This window comes from Anser brachyrhynchus (assembly GCF_964034855.1).
Source record: "Anser brachyrhynchus genome assembly, chromosome: 1".
In the NCBI taxonomy this organism is placed as follows: Eukaryota; Metazoa; Chordata; class Aves; order Anseriformes; family Anatidae; genus Anser; species Anser brachyrhynchus.
The window spans coordinates 74,463,621-74,478,182 of NC_137694.1; the positions used below are offsets into that span (position 1 = coordinate 74,463,621).

At 36.7% G+C, this 14,562-nt stretch overlaps 1 protein-coding gene and 1 long non-coding RNA gene across 18 annotated transcripts in view; one reads left to right on the plus strand and one right to left on the minus strand.

Annotated features, from left to right (window-relative positions):
• LOC308198583 overlaps window positions 1–14,562 on the minus strand; it is a 117,056-nt gene that overhangs the window by 54,384 nt on the left and 48,110 nt on the right. The window contains exon 7 of the long non-coding RNA XR_013954021.1: window positions 2,947–3,148. This is a non-coding gene — a long non-coding RNA (uncharacterized lncRNA). The remainder of the gene's footprint in view (window positions 1–2,946; window positions 3,149–14,562) is intronic.
• Window positions 1–14,562, plus strand: part of SHISAL1 (shisa like 1) — a 162,986-nt gene that overhangs the window by 32,534 nt on the left and 115,890 nt on the right. For 10 of the 17 annotated variants that reach the window (XM_080601119.1, XM_080601116.1, XM_080601125.1 and 7 more), the window contains exons 1-2: window positions 2,972–3,070; window positions 11,120–11,333. In XM_080601119.1, the coding sequence (XP_080457245.1) occupies window positions 3,004–3,070; window positions 11,120–11,333 (281 nt within the window). In that variant the 5' untranslated portion in view covers window positions 2,972–3,003. Of the gene's footprint in view, window positions 1–2,968; window positions 3,071–5,611; window positions 6,011–11,119; window positions 11,334–13,437; window positions 13,511–14,005; window positions 14,172–14,562 lie in introns of those variants that run through there. The other 7 variants (XM_080601128.1, XM_080601129.1, XM_080601120.1 and 4 more) reach the window with 4 other exon arrangements.

Genomic DNA, 14,562 nt, shown 5'->3' on the forward strand with positions numbered 1-14,562 from the left:
GATGTCCCTGCGCATGGCAGGGAGGTTGGAATTAGGTGGTCCTAAAGGTCCCTTTCAATTCAAACCATTCTGTGATTCTATATGTACATTTATATGTGTATGTATATATACATATATACATACATCCACTGGCTGGTGTCATGATACACCATATCACTGTATGTATACATATACACTGATTGGTGGATGATACACCAGATCTCTCTCTCTCTCTCTCTCTCTCTCTCTCTCTCTCTGTCTCTCTCTGTCTGTCTGTCTGTCTCTCCCTCTGTGTCATTTTCCTGGCCTCTTTTACATGTCTCTACCATTCAAGTCTCCTCACTCTGATCTTCTGAGCTGGCAAGCATCACAAAACTTGGATTAAAATGCCATAATCATTGTTGCCACTTTTTATTGGACATAATTGGGTAAATTTTCCCCTCCCTGAAACGCTTCTAAGTTTCTGTAGATTTCTTTCTTCTAGTAAAGTTGCACTCCATTGCCAGTAAGACTGTACTTTTTAAAAAATATGCATCTTATTTGTAGTCTGAGTTAGTCTTCCATAGCTGACACACTATATTGTTATTTTGCATCGTTTTCATTTCCTGATCAAATTACATACTACTTAATAAACTATTTTACAAAAATCTATGATGTTATTACTGTCTTTATTAGGCAGCCTTCATCGACATCAATACTGAAACATACAATTTACTTTCTACAAGCCCACTGTGATATGCATTAATTATATTACTCTCCTTAACTAGTTATTAATTGAGTTCTATATTAAGCATTCTATTAACTTTCTCCTTATCATTCTCACAAGCTTAAAATTACCTGGATTATCCAATTTACTGCTTAAAATGTCATTAGATTTCTTCATGTCCTTTGAAAGCCACCATAGTTTACCAACAGAAGTAACAAGAAAAGGATATATATGCTCCCCAGCCATCTCTTCTGAAATAACTGGACACAAATTACACAGAATTGCAGATTTAAAATTATGAACTTTGGTATTAACTCATTAATGTCATCCTAAATTATTCTTCGTATGGAATTATTTAATAGTCTCAGCTATACCAAACATCTGTGTCTCCCCAGATACACAACATAAGTGCTTATTGATCTCTTTTTAATTAACTGTTACTAAAGCCAAGATTTTCTTCTTGTAATGAATCACTATTGGAATTCCTGCTGCTTTGGTTTACACAGGAAAAAAATCTTATTCTCTTTATTCCTTACAATATGGGTAATAGCTTGTTCTTTTAATCAGTTTTGCTTGATTAAACTTCCACATTCTTAACCTTTGTCTTATACTCAGTGTTACTCTTTTTTTAATGAAATTCTACCTTTAAATCTGATTGATATTTTAATTGATGTGATATTCCTTCGGAAAAAGGTGACGGCTTTTTCAAACAGAGTTGGTGCTTAGAGAAATATTCTTAATATGCTCCTACTTAGCGTTCATAATTTTCTGTCCCATTTTTTCCCTTCATAGTGTTATGGCCTCTAATAGTTTTCCCGTTTGAGGAATTGATTTATTTTAAAGCTACAAGCATTATAGTGGTTTGGACTTTAGTCGCACTTGCAGATTACAGTGTAATCTATCATGATTTCTTGTACAGAAGTTAGCACTGATTTTTAGGTTTGTGATCTGTTCTCTTCATCTGCTAAGATGCCTTCTTACAGAATTTACTTGTGCTGAACATGTATTTTTTTATTACTGAGAAATCTGTTGTCCCTAAACACTTTGTAAATAGCACTGTGTCTCCCCTCCTCCTGTGCCAACAAATGTTACTCAGAATGCAGTTATTTATGATAATAATGCTAATATTTTCTCCCTTTTTTAAAATACGGGTGCAGTTGCCTCGGTATTTAATTTGGTGCTGTAGTCTATAGTAGGCATCAATTAGTAAACTATATTTTATTTATCTGTTATACGGTACTGATTTCGTAAGCATTTGGTATCATGTTTCTCTTGAGATGTCAGAAACAATTTAATTGTTGACATAAATTGCCATTTTCCTCTCATTTTTCCAAGCTGCTCCTTTATAAACACCTTATTTTTTTTTTTTTGGTGGGGGGAGGTACAAACACCCAAGTATTTGATGTGTCCCACCAACCTTCATCAGAATCACCTCATCTGTCTGGTTTATAGCCTGAGCTCCTAGTGTTATACAGATCAACAAATTACTTCTTCATTATTCTCCAATGTCCGTGTGCGTTCAGGATGCTGAAGACCAGTGTTAGTCTGCATTAGCAATGACAAGAGGATAGGGTACCAGATGTTCCTACTGGTATTGATGATGATGTTTGCACTGGGATAGAACCTCCACCATAGCTACGTGATCTACAGCTGGTGATGTTGAATCAAGGTGGATGTAAGATGTGTGGATTCCACCAGTTGTGGAGCTGTTTTACAAAAAGACTAGGAGAGCCTTTTTATGAACACCTGCCAGCCAAACAAGAAATAAGAATAATCCCATGAAATGCTTTGATTTTAATGAAAAAACATTTTTTGAAATGTTTCCAACCATCTCACTTTCTGAACGACTGCACCCTCTAATGGGGTAAAACAGATTGACTTTCAAACCAGCCAATTTACTTTTATATTGTTTATATCCTTCTAGTTCTTATAGGCAAAATACAACAGCCCATTCATGAAACAATAAACTAAGCGCAATCGTGCTGAACTTAGATTACAGAGGAAGTGTGAACATCCAAAAAAGACTTAATTTAAATTAAATTTATCTTTACCCTGGGTTAATGAAAAGTATATAAATAGCTGTATACATTCAGGGTAAAATGAGAAAGGAATGAACAAGAATTTATTTCTCTTCTAAAACCCGGTCCAGAAAGACATATGATTTTTTTTTTCTTATTGTGTGAAACAATCTCAGTCAACCAAAGCTTTGTGGGGAAGCACATGTTTGAACAAATGAAAATGAGATGAAACAGACACTTAACCATATTGTTGCATCTTGTCAAACAGGTGATTCTGTAATGGACCAATGAAAGCCAACGATGACAAGTTGTGGTCAGCAGCCCTTGAATGTGCTGATGGTTCTGCTTTCATTGCTCTTGTCAGCAGGTAACTTTTGTACCTTGAATTTATCTTTCACTGATATATGTCACAGGGAAAAATTAATTTCAGTTTAATACTGAATTCCTACAAAACAAGATCAAATGGATTGTTAATTGAATAGCATAAAGCATCTTTGCATTTAATAACTAAAGCTGAAATTTGAAATGTAACTGAAAATTTAGTTCAAGATATCAAAGGTGGTGGGCACAGACATGGTAAAGCAGACTGAAAATTTAGAAGAAACAAAACTACTGTTTAGATATACTAGTTTTTCAGCTCATCTAAAAGAAAAAAAGCAACCTCTGCAACCATCCATCTGCAACCATCTTGCTAAACGACCATTTCTTAGAAAAAGAGTAAGTTGGGTTCCAGATTTTTATAAGTGTACACAAGACTATATGAGCATGTGAAGCATTGAATATGAAACGTAAGCTGTTTTTGAGATGAGTATAAGTTAGATATGATGTTATTTATTTTAAATACATAGATTCTTAAATAAAAGTGCATGACGTTGCAGTATGCGAGTATTGTGTTATTTTTCTGAATCTGAAGAATTGACTGTTCCAGGGAGTAGGCACATGTTTTTTTCTCTAGGTGCTTGTTAGATCTGCCCTAGATGTTTGCTACTAGCACACAGAGATGTTTTGTGCAGAAATCTGTCAGCTGTTAGACTGAGAATTAGTTGAGTGCTATGATTACTAGTTGCATTTGTTCTTCAGGAGTTATCTATAGCATTAAAGTTTTTTGTAGTGATGGATGATTTTAAAAAAGAGGAGAAGGGGGGAGAAGGATATTCACAGTCCAAATATGTTTGGTTCTACGTATTTCAAACTCTGAGTACATACAACCTCTTTTACCCTCCATTCTTGAACTGCTTTTTAATTCAAAAGGAGATTTTTGTCATCATTGCTTCATACTCCCTTGTAGTACGCATCCATAATCACCATACTTAAAACTTCACCGGGTATTATATATCTTAAAGTTATCTTTGTGCTCCAGTAAGAGTTGTTACGGTACTGTATCTATGTAATGCCTGTAATATCGAGTGTAATATCGAGTGTAATATCCTCATCAATTAGTTGAATCATGCATTTTCTTGCCTACAATCTCAATGCTTGTTTGCAAGTGTTCAAGCTGATTCTTACTAATGACAGTTTATTCTCTAGCTATAACTGACACACTCCTTTAAACTGAGCTGAAATCAAAATCTAAATGCAAAAGTCCTTTTGAGTTCCCTAGATTTACAGACTTCTGTCTCTAAGATCATTCTTTACTTCCAAGTCTGATATATTAAGTTGTGCAATCTTAATACTGAAGTTCTCAAGTCTATATGCATGGCTGAAAACTGCAGTTAAGAATTGGAAATGTAACTGTCAATGGAAGGAAAGTATAGGCACAAGTGACAGGAAGGCTCTCAGAGCAGCTGTTCTCAGGGCCCAGTCTTTGTTTTGTCAGAAAAGGAGAGAAGCAGTGGCAGTGGAACAAACTTAGGTTAGGTGTTAAGGTGGTGACTCAGAATGAGGATAAAGTTTGGCAGCTTTACCCATGTGGCTAGGAAGAAGATGCAGTTGCCCAGTGTGGGCAAAAAGCTCTCAGAGCAAGGAGAAATAATTCTGAAAAGAAAGGGTTTAGTTTGGAGTAGGTAGGCTGTGGCTCTGTGTAGGGAAGAAGGGAGTATAAAATCAGATTGGGAATACCGAGACTTCAGACTAACGTTATTTCAATGTTATCAAGATCACAATGCACACAATTTTAGGATTTGTGGACATTTATTAATTTTACTAACCTGATAGGGACTGCCTAATAAAGGGAGGACTGGCATGCAGTCATACCATAAGAATATTCTTTCAGGCTACTTAACTCCTAGATTTATTTTGCAGGAATGTTGATGCTTAAACTCATGTAGGAGATTGAAACACATTTATAAAATCAGGGATGGCAGCAAAGCAAAAAGTGAGGGATTATTTGCACATTACAGTAATTATCCTTTCAAGGAAAAAATTAATGTCTGTTTATCAAAATTGTCAGAGGCTTTCAAATTATTGTCATTGTGCTAAATAAAATGTATATATATGAACATTTGTATAGATTCATACAGAAAGCTTATAAAGATCAACCATTCTCAAAACTTGGTACTTTACAAATTTGGTAGCTAAATTAAAAAATACACAGATTAACTGTTAACAGGTAGTGCAGTAGTAACTTGATGTACACTGGTTGTTTACTTTTTATGGTAGATGCATTTTAAGATGAGCTCAAAACAGTCATTTGAAGCATGACAGACCATTCTCCAGAAATTATTAGGAAGAGATAAGAGCATCTATATCACTAACCTGTTCAATAATACATTTCAAAACTAGGATGAGAATTTGCACAAGCAATTCCACTTCAGTAACAGCTGCAATCTTTGCAACAGACAGCTTAAAGCCTTGCAGTTGCCCCAGTTTTATCATAATGATATCAGCAGAGGTAAGGCTCTTTCATGCTCAGGATTTAAGTTATTTTCCAGAAGAATACTTTGTAAAATATTGTGCTTTGTTTTCTCAGGAAATCGGAGATCCAATAAAGACAGCAACTGAAATTACACAGATTGTAATAAATTGATAAAGGTTTTTCACTGTGTACTGGATTTGGCTGGCATGGGATTAATTTTCTTCACAACAGCCCCCGTGATACCCTGTTATAGACTGGTGACCAAACAGCATCAGTAACACACCAGTGTCATAGCTGTGGCTGAGCGCCATCAAGGCCTTCTCTGATTCTCATTGCTCCCGTCCCTCTCACCAGCAAGGAGGCTGCAGGGGCACATTGCTGATGCCCCTGAACCCAACTGACCAAAGTGATACTCCAGAGCAGATAATGTCGTGCCCAGCCATAAAACTGGAGCGAGAGTTTTTTTGAAAATTGCCATTGCCTGGGGACTGCTTAGGCATTGGTCTGCTAGTGGTGAGTGATTGCTTTCACATCACCTATTTTTTTCTTTCTTCTTCTTCACTTATTAAACTTCCTTTATCTTGACCCACACTTTTTTTGCTTTGCCCTTCGGATCCTCTCCCCCATCTCCCTTGGGGGGAGGAGTGAGTGAGCGGCTCTGTGGTGATCAGCTGCATACTGGGTTTAGCACAGTGACTATCAGATTCAGACCTGAATTAATACATCACTTTATGCTTTTTCTTGTCTATTTATTTTAATCACTGATACACATTTTACTATTTAGGGGTTTGTTTGGGAATACATTTTATTAGAGGCATAACTCATGATCTGACCTGATTGTTACTTTCTATTCTCCCTCCTTTCTGTAGTCACCCTTCCCCGAGTTTTGACCACCAAAGAAGTTTGGGTTTAATTTTCCTTTTAAAATGTACTGAGAACCTGTCTAGGGATCGGGGAATATTTCACATATGTGGATAAATAAACTACTTTTCAGTGAGGAGTAATCTAAACCTCTCAAAGTTCTATAGCCTTCTAATGCATTCTCACTATTCAGTTTCTGTCACAGCACTGAATAATTTCAGAAACATGGAAGTATTCAATTGCTTGTGAAACGTAAAGAACAATTTTAAATTCTAACAACATGCACTAAATGCATGCACAAGTCAGGTATAGCCTCACAGGGCTGCTGTTCTCTTGTGGTAGTTTAACCTGGGTGTAATTCACCCAAGATAAGTTGTAGTAATAACATGAAAAATAGTATTTTTGCTATCCTTTTATTTTCAAAACCAGTTCTGGCATTTTTCCTTAAAATGTCCCAAACTTGAAACAACAATCTATACTAAACACTTCAAAAATTACTAATGTGTAATTAGTTGTAATATAACATTTTAAAAGGAAAAATAAGTTAATATATCTTAAGCCTTAAAAGGCATTATACCAAAAATAATTATGCCTGCATTTTTTATTGTATATATATTGCAATATAGATATCTATAAATAAAATATACAAGTGAAAAGCAGGTATAATGAGATAAGTGTATGTGTCTTACTACATTTTTTTTGCACAGCTTTTTCAATAAGGCACATGTATCTTCCTTTGAAGCATCTGAAGCTAGCCATTTATCAGAGAAGGATTAGATGGGTGCTCTCCTGCTCAATACTGAAAATAAAAATGCTGTGAATAAACATCACTACTGAAGTGCAGTGCTATGCTATGAAGGCTACCACTTCACTCAAATTTATTAGGCACAATAATAATATGACTTAGAAGATAGCTTCCTGATTTTGAAGAGACTTACAGTAAAACACTAGGCAAGCATTACCTTGACATGCTACTTTGTATGACTACTAGAAATGGGTCAACTTCCTTTCCTTTTTTTTTTTACTAGGAACAGTGACTAATGTTACTATACGCAATGTAGTGCATGTAATGCACCCTTGCAAGCTGGTACCAAACACTTAGGGCCCTTTACGAATGCTTAACCATGTGCATTTAATACCATTTGGCTTGCCCTAGATCATCCATGTGTGCACTGGACCTATGAGAGACCTCTACCTCCTCCACTGAAAGCTGGAGACAGGCTAGGGAAATCTTAGCTGGCACTGGAGTCCTGTATTTAAGGAACTGAATCAAGCTGCCATTCTTTCTAGGAAACAAATAATTAGCTAAAAGCTCTGTTTGGTTTATGAATTTATTTCCTGCCACATGTCTCAGATTTTCAAATAAATAAATAATGCATAGATAAAAACTAATATGATGATGGAACAGAGTGCACCCTCAGCAAGTCTGTTGATAATACAGATGTGGAAGGAGTGGCTGATAGGCCAGAGGGTCATGTTGCTGCCATCCAGAGGGACCTGGACAGGCTGGAGAAATGGGCTGACAGGAACCTCATGCAGTTTGATAAGGGAAAGTGTAAAGTCTTGTCCCTAAGGAGGAACAACCCCATGTACATGTACATGCTGGGGCTGCCCAGCTGGAGAGCATCTTGGCAGAAAAGGACCTGGGTGTCCTGGTAGATACCAAGATGGATGTGAGCCAGCAGTGTGCATTTGCCACGAAGAAGGTAATGGTATCCAGTACTGCATTAGGTAAAGTATTGCCAGTGGGTCAAAGGAGGGGGTCCTTCCCCTCTCCTCAGCACTGGTGAGACCACACCTGGAGCGCTGTGTCCAGCTCTGGGCTCCCCAGTACAAGAGAATTGGACATGCTGGAAAGAATCCAACAAAAGGTCATTAAGATGAAATGACTGGAGCATCTCATATGAGGAAAGGATGAGAAAGCTGGGGTTATTTAGTACAGAGAACTGAAGGCTCAGGTGGGAATTTTAATGTATGTAAATACCTGAATGGGAAATGCAAAGAGGACAGAGCCAGGCTTTGTGCCCAGTGCCAGGAGAAGAGGCAGTGGGCACAAACTGGCAGACAGGAGGTTCCCTCCGAACATCAGGAACCCCTCTGTGCTGTGCAGGTGAGGGAGCACTGGCACAGGTTGCCCAGAGAGGTTGTGGAGTCTTCTCCTTGGAGATCTTTAGAAGCCACCAGGTCCTGGGCAACCTGTTCTGGGTGGCCCTGCTAGAGCAGGGATTGGACCAGGTGGTCTTTGTTCCAACCTCAGCCATGGTGATCTTTCTAAACTTAATCAATCCTGGAACACTTACATCATTGTTGTGTTAATTAAATGGGGAGGGGACAGGGAAGTTAGTATATGTTCAAACAAATACATGGTCATGCAATTACCTGCTTTGTGGATGTTGCGACAGAATTTGAACATGCATATTTGTTGTAAGAGTTACAGAGGCTCACCTAGGTCTAAGGAAAGAAAATTTATTTACAGGTTATAGTGTCATTGGATTTGGAACGCAGATTTTTCCCAAGCAGGGCAAGAGCAGATACACAATCAGTTTTCCTATTATCTGTGTTCCTTTTGAAATAATAGCATTCTTCTAGCACCTCAGTTTTTGACTGACATCATCTACAAAGGGATCTTCTCTGTTGTTAAAGTAATGATGACAGGCATGCATATGCATGTATATATATATATAACATGAACAATAGACGCATTATCGTACCAATCAGCTGAAATTACTTACTTCTGTGCTTATATATATACTGTGCTTTCCTAATATTAGGGCTTAGGTTCATCTCAACTAATTTTAGGAATGAAGCTGAGGTATGAGAAAGGAGGATAGCTGCCGTAGGGTCTACAAACCATAGAGATAGAGGCAAGTAGAGAGAGGAAGTTATAGAGGGTGATTCATATTTTATATAGGTTTGATCGTCCTCTGGAGGTACTCATCTATTTGTTTTTAAAGACAATTGTGATTACAAAAACTGAGTTTTCACCCTAAACATGTATGTCCTATTACCAAGGCAGACTGCATGTCAGGTAGCTAAGAAACTGAACTTGGCATGAGAAGATGGAAATGGATTCCTGCACTGCTGTAGACGTCATGAGATCCTCAAGCAATTTGTTTAGGCCTTACTTTAGCTATAATAAACAAAATACTTAAGTACTTTAAGCTGTAAAATGTTTAGAGTGGTTTTCCTTCACTCAGAGGGGAGTACAAGTTACCTTGTTTTCTCCTCATTGTAGCGCTCTGTTATTTGTTTTGTGCTCCCTCTATACACATAGAGAAATAATCTCCACTGCAATAATCCTTCAAATGTGACTAGGCCCACAGAAAAAAAGAGTGGGAGAAACTTGAAAATAATATATTTACTTTAGAAAATTGAGAAAATGCAATTTCAGATCAATGGGGACTGTGTGTGGAGAGATACAGCACAGTTAAGCTAAATCCGTACAAGTCATTATCTGTATCCACTTGTACTGGTAAACTGATAGAAAAATCATACACCAAGTTACAAGAGTTAATTCCGTCAGTCTAAAGTGAGTATCTTTAACTTGTGTAGCCTTACAAAGTGCAGCTGCCCACAGCATTGCTGTGCCTCTGTTCTCTAATGAGAGTGAAAACATTATACTGCTAGTTCTGTACTCAGACTCTTGACTTCAACATTTTGCTTTCCTTCAAGTGAGAGGCTCTGTATGGTACATGTAATCTTAAACAACGCCACAGGGCCTACTGCAACAAAAATTATAAATCAGTTAAAATGTTGGCAGTGTGTGGAGCCAAATATTGGCTATAGGCTTTTCCTTTGCAAGCCTTTTCAGATGTACCAGGAAGTCACATGCAGGTGGTTAAGGACCATGCTGGAAGGGATTCCTGTGCTGCTCCTCTGCATGCTTGATTAGCTCTGGCAAACTGAGATGCTTGCAAAGCTTCTAGTTCAGAGCTGTTTGTAACCATTAGGCTGCCTGCAGTCTTACCACATAGATGTAACCGTGGTGTGCCAGGCACCACACAGCAAGCAGCCTCGAGTCTGCATTCTAAGGATATATATGGAGAGCATTTCTATTTATTTGTTTATTTATTTTCAGGGAAAATGATGGTGAAATCATTGTGACATTCTTCAGAAAAAAAATGTTCTCAGAGATGTAATAAACACTTCACATGAAAATTTAATAAAGAAGACCTGTAAGAACTCCCAGGAGTAGCTACATTTCTATTAGTTCTATATCATTGCAAATTTGGAGTTGTTCAGATCTGTTATACTGTTTTGTACTTACTATTTATGGCAGAATAATCCTTATCAAAGAATTACCTTTACAGTGGAAGAGCAATTTTTTGTCAGTAACTGTGACTGTATATCAAGTGTCTTCAAACTTTTATTGCAGTTTTTACATAGTTTTTTTGTTTTTATGAAGTCATCACAGTAAAATCAAACATGAACATTGTTAGGTCTTTGTGGTTATCTGTATATTTAGTGTGTGCAGTATGAAAATGTTTCCCTGGATAATTTTGGGTTTCTTGCATGAAGAGCATTTCTTCTCATCCCTTAAAAGAAATAATAATCAGAACCGCAGCAATAATAACAGTCAAAAAACATGAAAACATGCTAAATGTTTTAGTATTAAATGATACAAAGTTGAAAGTTCTGAAATGTTAACATTTTTCAGAAATCAAAGAAAAATGTTTAAGCTTAACCAATGAAAAATTACGGTTTATTGCCTACATATAACACAAGTAACTTACAAAGCCAATATTTTTCTTTGTTTTATAGTGTTGTCTGCACATTTTCGGGTCTGCGAGCCATATACAGACTACAAAGGTCGCTACCACTTCGGTTTTCACTGCCCCCGTCTTTCTGACAATAAATCTTACATCTTTTGCTGTCACCATAACAACACAGTATTTAAATACTGCTGCAATGAGACAGAATTTCAGACTGTTATGCAGATGAACTTAACAGGGAATGCAGATGGATATATGCATAAGTAAGTACATGAGTTTTTAAAGTGCTCTTCACTAAACTGTTCCTGGTCTAGTAACATAGTGTGAGGTGTACTTAATGATGGAAGCAATTAGAATAATTGTGTACACACAGAAACATTGCTAAAAGGTTTTTGCTTACAGAACTCCTAAAAGAAAAGCATATTTAGCTTTGCTTTTGTTGCTTTGACACCTACTATAAACATCGCCAGGACAGTATGTATGTAAAAGTTGCATTTAAATGTAAGAAATAGAGAGTTACATATAAAAGTTACAAACTAAATGTCTCTCCCCAACCTCAGTCTTATCCAAACTATATTTAAATGAATATCAGTTAAAAAAAAAAAAAAAAAAAACTAAATAATGAAAAGTATTTGCTTATATGCCAACACCGTGTCGTCTTCTTGCCTGTTACTTGAGATACTTTCATGTTGTTCTGAGACCTATCCTCCAAGTTAAATATCACTGATTTTTTTCCTGAGGAACTAATATGTAGCAAGGAGATGTTTGTTACTGATTACCTATTTATAATGGCTAAATATTCACTTGTGATCTGTATCCTACTTCTTATTTGATATTCTGGCCACAGTAATCCACTGTTACTTCTTTTGGTTCAGAGGACAAATTCCAGCTGATGTAAACCTCCAGGGTCAAGTTCTGATCTATCTGCTTTCCCCTGTCAGTTTATTCTTGTATCCAGCCCCTCCAGGGCAAGAAAGGGGTTGATTAAAGACAACTGGAACTCCAGTCTATTGATTTTTTTGGTTACTACAGGGATTTCAGTGTTTTCTTCTCTGGAGCAAAACTTGGTCAGTGTGTTGTCATTCATTCGTATGAGACAAGGTGCAAGTCTGCTAGGAGACTATGGTGCTGGCATACTGATGTTGGCTCTTTAGCTCACTGTGTGCAGCTGCAGCCAGCAGCAGGCAACCCAATGTCAGCAAACTGTTGTCTTCCTTAACAACCACCTCTCATACAGCTCTGCCTAGCAAAGTTTGAATCTTGTATAAATGTAAAAATCGCATACCCTAACTTCACAGGTGTTAGTGGCAATCACGTAGTATAAAGAAGCCTGTATCATGTGTAGTATAAAAGAGTTATGATTGCAAAATATCCCCTGGCATGTAGCACCTTTCCCTGCCTCCTGCTTTTTCTGTTTGTGTGCCCACTCGTGTACATGTACACACATGCACCTGCACCCACAAAAGTAAACATGTAGAGCTGTTCATATTATAGGGCTGTGGTGTGTGAGCAGTTCATCAATGGGAAAGAAGGCTATTTGGTATTCTATGGGCTACAGTGTCTCATTTTAATTAAAATACTTAGAGCCTAATGTATGTGTTATTTTAGTTATAATCTAGCAATCATTTTTTTAAGTCGTCTCAAGCAAAAGAGAAAGCTACTTATGTATATGTGTTTATTGGCAAGAGTCATTGTTGAGAACCACCTTCAGATTTCTTTCCACATATGTCTTCAGACCAGAATTTCCTGTGGACATTAGCTACATGCTGATCTTTTGCGAATATAGGTGAAAACATGTTAAATACAATAAAAAGCTTTTGGAGATGTAGTTTAGAGAAGTGCCAGAGTGGAACCAGTATTCCCTTTGTGTAAGTTCCTGAAATATTACCTCTGATAGTTCCATCAGGGCCAGGAAAATGAGGGGAAGCTAACTTTCTATTTAAAACTCCTCCAGTGTAGTGAGAGGGAAATATCATCATCCTGAGCTCACTGAGGTTGGCAGAAGACTTCCTAATAATGTTAATATGCTGTGGAGGGGCAGAAAAATGAGAAGCCTAGATGCCTACATTAAGACCATTGTAATAAACATCTTAATACACTCTGACTTTATTTAACATGTGTGATAATTTAATTTCATCTGGATTCTAATACATCTAGGGTTCACTTTACTGTTAGAAAGTCAGCTATTTATTTAGATCTAATTTAACACACCACTGAAAAAAAGCTTCTAGTGAAACTGTGGCTGTGGTTGCACTGTGGCCGGGGAGAATAATTTAGGATATGGGAATAGCATTGAACTGAAAAAATATATATAGTTTTAAGGGAAGAGTGATTCAATATCATTATTTGATTTATTTTTCTCCATAGTCATTCTTGTGATCATCAAAACACACCTCTTGTTTTATCATACAGTTGATGGAAAAAATTAATGAAGTCACAGGTAACTTCTTTGTCACAGTGCAGATGAAACACATTCCTTTCTACAGTCATACAGTGTAACTGTAGCCAGATTTATTTACATTATTTCCATTACCATAACTAAAGATTCCTCTGTTTTGGTAACTGCAGAATACTGGGCTATTATATCTTTGCAATCATGCATACTAATCAGCTTATAATATTTTTGAATGTGAGCAATTCATTTAGTATTAAATATAGAAATGCTAATGATATCCAACAGACTAAAAAAGAGTTCTGCCATTGAAAGTATTTTTCCATAAAACTTTGTCTAATAAGTTACTTAATCAGTCTTAAAAATAGTATTTACTTGAATATTGTATTCATATTCTCTCTGTTTTTCTATTATGCAAGTTCTGATTGGTATCAGCAGATCTGATGGGTATCAGCAGGGATCCTTAATCTGATACTGGAAAAACATTATGGCAGTCTGTAATACATCCATGTTTTTCCTTATCTCTCATTCCTGTTTTCACAGAATCACAGAATCATTTAGGTTGGAAGAGACCTCCAAGATCACCTAGTCCAACGTCTGACCTAACACTAACAAGTCCTCCACTAAACCATATCACTAAGCTATCGCTAAGTTTTCCAGGGTTGAATGGCTTTTGCACATCACATTACAACATTGTACCAAAAGCAATGTAAGGACAGAATCTTTCTCCATATATAGCATGTCCTCTGCAGAGCCGATGTTTGCTTAACTATCTCCCAGAAAATCAGCTTTACAAGAAAGCAAAGCTAAATAAATAAATATTTTTTTCAATTCCACTACCAACTGTTCCAAAAAGATGTAATTTAGTTGGGAAGACTTGTTAGGTACTACAGTAGTGGATTCTACAGGAAAATGTAAGATGGGGCAAAGATCTTTAGGTATTTTCTATTTTAATAAAAATAAAATAGAGAAAAATTCTAATTAAAGTATACATGTAAAAAATATAAAGGTTTCCTCAGTGATAGAAGTACCAATGCATTTCCAAGGATGTAAGCTCATATTTGCTTGGGGCAACACTTAAAATGTATTACTACTGTAAG